Consider the following 11,690-nt stretch of genomic DNA (forward strand, 5'->3'; position numbering starts at 1 on the left):
TCCTGTTTTAACTAGTCAACATGTCTGCAGTGAAAAATGTTCTTTTCTCTCTGACTGGGGCTCCTGTGTGGAGCATTTTGTGTGTTAGAAATGGCTCTTCTCACTCCATGAACTATAACTATAAGGCCTATCTAAAAAAAAAAAAAAAAAAAAAAAAAAATCACTCACTGACACTGAAACATATTCTGAACATATGTCCTTACCTTCCATGTCAAACTTTGAGCCTGTGTGTCTTTGCATAGTTCAACCCCTGCAGCAAAGCTTTCCAGATTAGACTAGCCAAACATATCAAACTACAGCACATTTATAACCAGCACATTTCCAAAGAGAAAACATGTGAGCTAGCTGGTAACAGCTGCTGCTAACTGTTCCTGTTAACTACATTAGATTTTAAAGCTTAATTCATGAAACCTTTGACTATTAAATGTCACTATTTGCCACCACCACCAATCATTTCCATTTAAAAAAAACAAATATGTGGAAAAACTATATGTACACTGGAACAAACATGAATGAACAGCCAGTAGTTTATAGCAGTGATCTGTAAATGCCTGTATGATCAAACCACAGCAAAAATGACTCTAGTTTGTGAGTTTTGGCATCATCCAGCAGAGGATACCCAAAATCCTTATAAACTTTTTAAGTGTTTTTACCACACTCCACTATGCAGATGGATATACTTTTTTTAATCACCAGAGTTATGCTAAGCTAAGTAACTCAATACTTAAGCCTTTTTCACAGCAGACATTTTGACTTGTCATAACAGGACCTGTGATTAACGATGGCTGAGTTCCACTCAAGTGTCCAAGGAAACAGGGTCATGAATTTGGAAACGCTAAATGGGATTCAGCCATTGTCTTTGTGCTATGACGTGTCAAAATGTCTGCAGTGAAAAAGGTGTGATATAGGAATAAAAGTGCTGTTGAAGTGCTCTGACTGCATCCCAATCATGTACTTCACAGCAGGTATTTTACCTTTAAAAGCTGATGGAAAGTACCTGTTATGGAGTTGAAAAAGTGGAATTGGCATACCAGTTATAACATGCTTGTTTTCCTCGATTTTGGCGACACCATTGGTGATAAGTGGTCAATGCTTCCATGCTTAGGCTACTGCAAATTATTAGACAGCAGTTCCCACACACTCAGACATACTATAGTATATGATTTTTGTTATTCTTAAGCACTTGACAATGTATCAATTAATTGAGACAAGAAATATATTTTACTTAACAGGTCAATCAAAGTTAGCCTACATGCCATGTAGCTAAACAAAGTATTGTGTGATGGTACAACTAGTCATTTTGAGTCCCAACTGGGGCTGCAACTAACAATTATTTTCATTATCGATTGATCTGTCAATTATTTCAGTTGTTTGGTCTATAAAATGTCTGAAAATTATGAAAAATGCCCATCACTGTTTCCCAAAGTCCAAGCTGACGTCTTCAAATGTCTTCTTGTGTCCTGAGCTACCCAAAGCTATTCAGTTGACTATCATAGAATACAAAAGAAACAAGAAGATATTCACATTTGAGGGGATGGAATCAGAAAATTTGAGCATTTTTTCTTAAAAAATGACTCCAAATGATTAATTGATTATTTAAACAGTTGGCAGTTGATTTAATAGTTGACAACTAATCGATTAATCAACTAATCGTTGCGACTCTAGTCCCAACGGTACTTTATAAATGACAGTAACAGCTATAAATTATGGCTGGGTGATGTGGACAAAATCAAATATCACAATATTTTTGACCAAATACCTTGATATCAATACTGTGACAATATTGTAGGGATGACTATTGGTGCTTTCACAAAATATTTACACAATGAGATTTTTGATAAACAATCATCAGTAACATGGATATAATGACTAAGTGGGTAAAGGCAAATAATAGAACAGCTAGATCAGTCTGGCAAGCTCAGAAAACTGCATCACTTTACTGTAATGCAGTTAACACCAGTAAAAGACAACACTCATGCCATGTTATGATTTCTAATATCTAAGATGATATCTAGTCTTATATCAAGATACCGATATAATATTGATATATTGCCCAGCCCTGCTATAAATTAACAGTTTGTGTCACAGGTGTGCAGTTATCCGGTATTTAACAACAGTTTGGGATATTAGCCAGCCAAATATAAGTGTGAACTGTGGTAAAAAGCTGTTTAAGAACTGCTAAAAGTCACAGGGTGCAGTTGTAGCCTGAAGACACATTATAAAGCTCGCTGTCCATTTCCAGTAATTCACCTGTCAGTCAAACTGAGGGGGCATTTTAACGACAGCAACAGGTGTCTGCCGCCAGAGCCAAAAGAGCAGAAACTGTCTATCAACTGCGGCAACGAAGGTAAAACTGAAAATATTTGAGTAGTTTAAACAACAAGTCGTGTTTAATAAACGCAAAGCAACCGGTTGGGTGAGTTAATCCCACTCCCGTGACCCGGCGGCTCGGAATACTTGAGTCTCTCTTTAATTCAGCGTCACCGTTCAAACACCGACGAAATACACTAAAGTCCCTCCGCTAACCGACACCTCGTGATTTAGTTTAACAGTTCGTCCATTTAAAGACAAAAAAGTTGGTCAAAGTAAAGTTTTCATGTCTGCAAGAACTCACCTTGGGACTCGGGAGGAGATGCGTCGCTGCCATCCTGGTCCGCCATTTCTCCTGACGTCAGCTGAGAGGGATCAACGGCAGGCAGCCGGAGCGACCTGCTGGAAAGATCCCGAGACACTACCGGGCACCCTCCTACGGACAGGTGGGGGACGACACATGTAAACATCAGTTTAGCAGCATGAATGAAACTGATAATATGTCGTTATACTAATTAGGTTATTCAGACACAGAAGAAAATTGTCTTGGATCAAGGGAACTGCTGCACATTACAGTAAAAAACACATTAAAAAAGGACAGACGTGCAAAGATTAGTCTGGGATAAAACAACCGAGCAAATTAGCCACAAAGCCAGAGGTGTAGTGGAGGTTATACACAGGTAAACAGAATATACCCACCTCTTTTTCTGATGATTTACAGTATACCCACTTATTAGCCATAAGCCATTCGCTGTGTTAAAACTTGCAGAGATTTGAAGTCATGCTTCTCAGAACATACACATCTTAGTATATAAATTAAAAACAACAACACATCTCACTTTCCATGCTTTGCAAGCAAGATTGGCGGAGCCTTCAGTTATCTTAGAGCCTCCTGCTGTTCTGTCTGTCCTCCAGAAGTTGCCCATTAATAAGTTTAACTGACAGAGAGGACGCATGAATGTTTGTTATGGTTGCCCTTACACAAAGGGAGCCTGTACTTCCTTCCAGAGCTCATTAAAACATACTCAGAGTTCCCAACACATGGGAAGGGTCAGATAAAATCCTATTGGCCTGTTGAATAGTGGGCTGCACAAAATGTCTTGGGGCGTGAGTGGTGTGGGCATTCCCATAACCTTCCCTGCCATTTTAACCAGGTTTAATGTTTGAGCTTTACACTTGAGGGTTAGGTTTCTAAACCGGCTGGTAAGACCATAACGTAAGATGGACTCTATGGTAGCTCTATAAAAAATTAACATAATATTCCTGCAGACACCAAAAACTCAAGAGTCTCTGAAGGAAATGGAGGCACTGATGGATTCTTGCACAGATAATTGCCACGTGTGTGAGTGCCAGTTAATCTCACTTGTTCTCAATCAGTCTCACATTTGCTTCAGCTTGGGCCACCTGCAGGAATTAGTCTTCATGCATTAAGAAAAACAAATAGGTTTTGGTTAATCTTTGTCTGAATAAGGATATTGTAGTGCGTGGAAAAGATATACTCTTGAAGTTTGAGATAGGACAAGGTATACAAGTGAAACTACATGGTCTCAAGTCTATAAAGTGTTATGCTGACATCTACTGGTAATTAGGCAACAACAGAAGTCCTTGCTATGAACCCAGTGTCTGTAAAAATTCAATAAAACTCTTTTTATGTGTAATAATATAAAAAAGAAGATCAATTTTTTAAAATTTTAATCTTTATTTAATCAGGCAGTCTCATGGAGATTAAGAACAATTTTCAAGAAAGACCTGAGAACAAGAAACATTCATAAGACAAGAACACAATCAGCAAACAGCAACAACTACATATCAACAAAGAATTAATAAAAACGGTTATAAAAATCATAAAAACATGAGATAATAAAGCTTTAAAATCTCCAAGAGGAATGAAAGACTAGTTTGAGGGCAGTTTGCACTTCAATAAATCAAACACACAATGATGCAGTACAACTAAATGTATGACACCAACATATAACACATTATAGTGAATCACAAAAATAATTCACCAAATCAATTAAACAAAACAGTAATCCATCAGTTTCACGCCTGGATAACACAAACTTAGAGGGACAAACACAACATTGTTTTCTAAGAATGACCTTTTGAAGTCCCATTGTCCATCAAATCCATTGTCAAAGTCTTGGAGGATTGATAATGTCAAAGGAAATTAGTTTTGCCTGCAAATTCTAACATCAATTTCATGCTAACTGGAGATCAAAAATATTCCTCTGATGTCTCATACAACTTACAAAAGATGATAAAAGCTGAAAAGGTGTTTTTAAACAAAAATGTCTTGATGGCTCTTGGATGGAAAAAAAATGGCACTATCACTTTTTTGTGCATATGTATATTTTGAGATGTTTTTCACCATAGGATAGAACACAATTTCAACTAATTATTTAAAAGCAGTCGTCCATAACCTCCTCACACATAACCTTGGTGCTGAGGCCAGAGGGGACCACAGTCAGGTTTACTTGCAGGTAAGTGATGAAGAAAATTAACATTTTGCAGTGTCAGTTTTGGACCAACAGAGGGAGCTCTCTTCCCACATTAAAAATCTGTAACTCATCAAAACTATAGGGGTTCACTGCCTTTTTCATTAGGCTTTCACTGGTATCAATAAAATATGTTGAACACCACCAGATTAAGAAAATCTTAAAACTATTAAATTAATGAGGTATTGAATATTTAATGCATGTGTAACTAACAGTAGCTTTGATTTACTCATTCGTCACATTTTACCACAGATATATTAATTTACCAAAACCTAGTTTTGTCCACAAATGTCAATAAAAATAGATTGCATTTAAATGTAATGGGCATTTTTCTGAAATCAAATGTCAAAGCTAATTATATTTCTGATATTCCCCATCTCATTGTCTCATTGAGTGTTTCACCTCACAGTTACCCTTCAACAAAGAAGCATTTCAATTTGACAAAATGAGACGTGATTCAGAAATAAAAAAGAACAGTGTTACTTCAACTAACCCAGTAATATTTGAGGAGGATTTGCTGTTCCTGGCTGAATGTATGCTAATCTCTGCTCATATCATTGCTATTTGCCAGACTGTGCAGACTTCCCCCCCCCCCCCCCCCCCCCCCCCCCCCCCCCCCCCTCTTTAACCCCCAGTAAAATGGCTACAGATTGGCGCAGGGAGAACTGCAACCATAGCAACCAGCTGTTTGGCAATTCCACTGATGGAGGAGGTGGAGGGAGGAGATATTGGCCTGTAGGTATATACTCACATACTGACAAAGAGAAAGACAAACGCACACACACACTTCTGAGTGCCTCTGTGGTGTCTGACAGGGAGATGAGAGGATGGAAAAACTGGTGATTGCAAACAGCGGCTTTTACTTATTCAGCTCTATTTGGCAACAGTCTCCTTGTATGAGGTCTTACTTAAAAGGTTTAACCCAAGCCCCTCATTTCCCTGCTTGTTTTTCAGACAAACCCCTCCGGACAAAGCCACCTTCTGCTCCTCTTCTTTTTGTTTTTGTGGCTAATGTCTGTTCTGTTTTTTTTATTGTTGTATGTTGTTTGTGTCAGAAGCCAAGAAGGTTAAACATAAGGTACAGAGTTAAAGTCAGTAGGTGGTGATTAAGCTTGGGGAGACCTTCAGGGTCAGATGTGTTATGTGTTCACATGTGCAGGATGAAAGCCTCTCCAAACTGTCTGTAATTGGTTCCCATGGGATTGGGATCTTGGGATTCTCCCCTCACAGAAACAGCGCTTTGATGGCTCATCAATAAATCCACATCATGAAAATATACACACTGCATTGCATGCATAGACAGTATATATATGTGTACAGTATATCGTTGCTGCCCTGAAGTGAGGAAAGACACAGAATGATTGTGTGTGTCTGCTTGACCTAAATGTGTACAAGATTTGAAGGGAATTGATGTCACACATTTCCACTTTGGGATGCTGATCCTCCGTTGATTAACGCTCAGGGCTCTTCATGAAAGACCACAATCAAGTAAGGATGGGGGCGTGCTCTTGGGGAATAAGCAGATCGAGGAACTGATTGATTTTGAGGACAAGCTGCCTCTTTGCTCTTCACTGGTTCATTTGGATTAATTTGTGTGCATTGCACGGCCCTGCAGAAATCAGGGTGGGGGTCATATAAGTTTTCAGATTAAGCAGGCAGGTTTAACAAGCAGGATAAACAATCCAAGGAGAAAGTGTATCTTTTTATATGTAGAGGGCTCTGGTACTAAAGCCCCTTAAATCTTGGTTTCAAATCTTAAGTCTTTCTATATGATATTAAATATCCATGAGCAACAAAAATGACCAACAACGTTTCAGTTTGGGGAAAAAAACATCCATAGGTATATTTATTATGAGTTTAACAGTCAAAACCTCATCATATTTGATTGCTGGTGGCCTGGCAACATAAACAAACAGTCAGATTCAGTTTTTTTTGTTGTTGTTTATTTTTTTAAAGCTAAATCCTGATTGGTGCATGCATGTATCTCACCTTTTTCCAACTGAGCCACTCACTTCAAACCTATGAGCACAGACAAAAACACAAAATTCTTAATATGAAATAATCAAAACGGAACATTTTGTGCTCATCTAGGGCCACATCGCTCATAGTGAGAAGCTGGATGAGAAAATAGTCTTGTAGAGCCTTTAAAGTTTTTGAAAAGGGCACTATTCTTTAACTAAAGCTTTAACTAAGGTAAATCACCAAAATCATTGTTGAGACTACCACCACTGAAAATTTCATTTAAAAAAAATCAGATCAAATCAAATTAGTATTGTTACATCGTCATGTTGAGGTTTCTTGGGTGTATAAACTTTCCTATTTGTATTTATAACTGTACGAGACCATTGAAGCATGCTCTACCTGTAATTGCAATATTTGTGGGAGCAGTTGAAGGCAGCAGAGCAGCTAATAACGTGTTGTAGAACATAGAGTGTAGAAAATCTAGGAGATAATTAAGTAAACAATGCATAGACTGCAAAAATTAGTTTGCAACGGGCTTGTAGAGACATGCTGCTATACTGACGATAGTAACACGTTGCCACCTACAAAAGACTCATCTCATCAACAGAAAATGCAAGTAAACAGATGTCAGTTCAGTGTCAATATCACTTTAGTGATGGATATTCACAGTTTATCTGCAATTTTTCACACAACTTACAACCTTAATCATTTTCTTGAATACAGATACATTAACATGACGCCCGCTGATGCTCCCATGAAGATAAAATAACACGTACTCTGGCATTAATAATGAAGCACACTGCCATGCAGAATAACTGTTAATGTTATCTAGCAATCCGCATAATGTAACAGTGCTTTCACAGCAGAGATGAAGGCAGATGATTAACTACAGCAGGGACCCAGAGAGGTTAATTGTTACTGCCATGATTGCACCACACTGTACAGCATATATTTATATAATCTGGACTTGTTTTTCACTCCTGTCTCTTTATCTTATCACTTTTCCTTTAAGACTGACTCCGTCTGCCTCGACCTCTGTCTCTCTCACTACTTTTGTCTCTGTCGCACTGTCTCTTTATCCTCTTATTACCTTTTAAGCAGCAGACAGCACCATCTCTCCCTAGCAACACGTCATTCATGTCATTGATTTGACAACTGAGACCGGTTTCTTTAGCCTCACTGATGTCATTCTTAAAAAAAACACAGAAGCGATTCGGAGGATTCATGCTCCTTTTATTGGTCATTGTTTTATTATAAGAAGATGTAGGTCAGTCTTTTTAAAAAACAACAACAACGTATTCTTCAAGTACAGATTAAGTATTAACTATAGTTTGCAATTCTAAACCCTTTCTCTCCTGTTGTACAATGCTGTTGTTCATGTCGGATGTTGTTTGTTCACTTGTAAGAGACTAACCATGTAGTCTGTGTTGTTTTGGTAGCATAATGTTAATAACCTCTTTAATTATCTCTGTCTCTGCATAATTCACTAGAAACAGATGGCATAATGGAGAATGATCTGAACTCACTCCCTGCAGAAAGACAGATCCCCCACCAGGAACTCCCCCCATGTCGTCTAAATAGACTTGCCTTGCCTTCGGCACACACTTACAAAAACATTACACCCACACAACAAGACATTGTACACTGTATCTAGGTATGGTATTCTTTACAGCTGACCTATCTCATCCCTCTGAGTATGCACATAATGGGCCAATCACAACAAGGAAAACAAACCTCAAAAACAAAGTAGTTCGTACACAAACAGGCCAGCAGACATATGGCTATGTGACCCAAGTAAATAGTGCTATTAATTCTAAATCCCTGCAATTAATCCCTCGGGTGGTCACAGTGGTATTGTCTGCACCGTGCTCATAACAGCAGTGTTTACTGTCTGATATCCAGGCATTTATTGTGTTGGGTGAACATACGGCCTGCTGAACTACAAGGCATTAAATACACGAGATTTAGATGGACTCTGTACTCATCCCCACTGATATTGTCTAGTACTTTACTTTTCTATTCTAATGATGTGGGATAATACAAAAAACAGTAATAAGAACTAATAGTGTCTATATAATCATGTTTGACTTCTTAAGAATCTTGTAGATACATTATTAATGTAAAACTATCTAGTGTATAATAACTAAACAAAGGGGATGGAAAGTAGGGCTCTTGTTCAATCCTGAAACTGCATAGTGAATTATGCATCATAATATTTCATAAGTTAATTAGTACAATACAATGGCTACCATATTACTTTGTTCACTCAATCATCTACCATGAGTAATCACACAGCAGTTAACTAAAATAAATGATAGTATAAAGGATTTGATTCTTACTGAAACTGCTTCAGATGGCTGCATAAAGGCAATCCCGACATCTTCAGTCAGATCTATTGTGTATATTTGCCTCCAGCGGTAGTAGTAGTAGTAATGGTAGTAACTGTAGAAATGGTCAGGGTTGGCAACAAAGTCTGTAAACTTGTACACGCCTACATCTTTTTCTGCATGAAGTGCATGAGTTGTAACATTTATGTCTGGAGTGCTGGAAAATTGAATGGGCTCAGTGTAGTGAAATTAACAAGATTTCCCACGAGATGCACTGCAGGTTTTGCTCCACACACACACACGCACACACACACATACACACACACACACACGCAAGCTGTGTAAGTGGAACACGTGCATGTGTGTTATATAGTATTTATAAAGTGAAGAATGAAGGTTGTTTCCAGGGATTTAGATGTACTTGAAGTTGGAAAAGGATAAAATATTTAGTAAAACTCTTGCTGGTTACACAAAATTACTTAATTTGGGTAACCTTACTTTTTATTATTATTATTGTTTCTAGTAATGTTCCTGTCTAGTGCAGGTCTAGTGTGCAGAGTAAACACAGCCCTGTATCATGGAGGTGACAGAAGAAAACATCATCCCCCCTTTCTCTTTCTCTCTCTGTCTTGGTAATAAGTGATGCTGTATGGCTGAATTGCCTGTCATGTGAACGAATGAGCGAGCTCCAGCAGCGTGACATGTCGCCTCAGTAATTTATCTGATGCTGCGGTTAGGTTCCACAGCAGTGGAGACAAGATGAGATCTACTGTATCTTCCAGTTGTAGGGAACAGGGGAGACGCTGCTGGTGTTGCCCCCCATCTCTAATCTCTCTCTTTACCTCCCCAGTCATATGTAGTGTCTGTCTGTCTTTTTCTATTTTCAATATGATCTCCCTCTCTCTCTATGTCTTGGCATGATGAATCCCTGTATCCACAAGGGAGAGGGGTAGAAGTAGTAGAAGAGAGTAGGAGGGCGGAGAGGAATATATAGGATCAAGAAGGAGAATGTGAAAATGAAGAGGGGGATGGGAAGACATAAAATTTACAGTAGGGTTTGCAGGGCTATTTCACATAAGTAGATATGCTGTATTGCTTGAAAATTTGCAGTGGCTTCAACAGTATAAACATAAATTTGATATTAGCTCATAAAAATGGCTCCCCCTCACACTTGCCAATCTCCTTTTCATTTCAAAAATCCTTCCTTCTGTCAAACTTCCATTCACATCGGTTCTGATTTTCCGAAACATGACCGACAGTGACTTGAGGACTCTGCTGGTGTGAGATTTGCTGGTGTGCAGCCAGCTGACTGGCACGCTGGCGGGGGGAAGCTCCCGTCCTTAACTATTCTCCTCACATTCACCTTGCAGTCCCAATTATTCAAGGCAGCGTGCACGAGCGCTCCCTGCCAGCCAGCCCCAGCTGTGAAAAGTGGGTCATGGAATTTAAAGGCGCACACAGCATTTGTTGCACTGCACAGTCGCTGGCACCGCTTTGGCTTTCTGTTCCTCACCAACGCGCAGCAGCAGTAGATGTACAACTCTGTGTCCTGCAGTGAAATCTACAACTACAACAAATCTACAACTGCTACTGCGCATTTAACAGAGCAAATTAAATCAAGGCTCAATAAAGGAGGAGTAGTTGGTGCTGTATTTTTAGATCCGCCTAAAGCATTTGATACAGTCAATCATGATTTTCTAACATCAAGACTCTAAATTTAACTTCTCATCAAGAGCACTGGCATGGATGTCTTCCTATTTATCTAATAGGATGCAATGTGTTAAAGTTTGTTACATACTTTCCAGTAACATGAAGTGCACAATGGGTGTTCCACAAGGTTCAGTGTTAGGTCCCCTATTATTTAGCCTATATATTAATATATATATATCCCTCAACAGTGTTATGAGCTGCATATATTTGCAGATGACACTGTTGTATACACGCATGCAAAAACAGCTGAGTTAGCAGCTGCCAAGCTAACATGTGCAAGCTAACATGCATTGGAAAGGATCACACATTGGCTTGATCAATCATGTCAGAGTCTAAATGTAAACAAGACAAAAGGTATGTTTTTTAAAACTTAACTTTTAAAATTTAACTTTAAGAAACATGTTTTAAAAAAAAGCTTAACATCATAAAGTACAACTTAGCGAATTTTAGATATATTAGAAACTGGCTCTCTCTGGATGTAGCCAAGATATTTATGCATCATGTGATTCTTTCCCATATGTGTTATTGCATAACATGTTGGGAGCAGGCTAGAGAAACAGCCATAAAATCTCTTGAGTCCTTGACTTGACTCTGGACAAAAAGCTAATGCATTTCCATCACTGTAGGGTGCTGGAGAAACACAACTTACTGAGCTTTGAGAATTTTAGATTTTTTTTTTCAAATTTGTGCCGGGTTTATAAAATTTTAAGTGGTTTGTCCCATTCTCCACCACATGACTTTGTGTGAGCTGCAGCTCTATAAGCACTTTCACTTTCCAACTTAAAAAGTCTGTTAAAAGCTGCTCAGCTCCTCACTCACTGATTTTGATATTTTATCTTACGGTCCTCATGACTTACTTTTATTTGACAAGCATACATTTGTGATG

General features: G+C 38.5%; 1 protein-coding gene and 1 long non-coding RNA gene across 2 annotated transcripts in view; one reads left to right on the forward strand and one right to left on the reverse strand.

Annotated features, from left to right (window-relative positions):
- The window catches only part of map7b (microtubule-associated protein 7b), a 29,675-nt gene extending 26,355 nt beyond the window's left edge, over positions 1 to 3,320 (reverse strand). Inside the window, exons 1-2 of the mRNA XM_044376596.1 lie at positions 3,150 to 3,320; positions 2,615 to 2,746 (exon numbers count right to left, since the gene is read on the reverse strand). Of these exons, the coding sequence (XP_044232531.1) occupies positions 2,615 to 2,746; positions 3,150 to 3,156 (139 nt within the window). The 5' untranslated portion in view covers positions 3,157 to 3,320. The remainder of the gene's footprint in view (positions 1 to 2,614; positions 2,747 to 3,149) is intronic.
- LOC122999582 lies at positions 1,968 to 10,754 on the forward strand. Its single transcript, XR_006407779.1, has 4 exons — positions 1,968 to 2,347; positions 2,608 to 2,756; positions 5,441 to 5,540; positions 5,760 to 10,754. It is a non-coding gene; the product is annotated as an uncharacterized LOC122999582 (long non-coding RNA).
- The last annotated feature ends 936 nt before the right edge of the window (positions 10,755 to 11,690 follow it).

This window comes from Thunnus albacares, chromosome 16, assembly GCF_914725855.1.
Source record: "Thunnus albacares chromosome 16, fThuAlb1.1, whole genome shotgun sequence".
Taxonomy (NCBI): Eukaryota; Metazoa; Chordata; class Actinopteri; order Scombriformes; family Scombridae; genus Thunnus; species Thunnus albacares.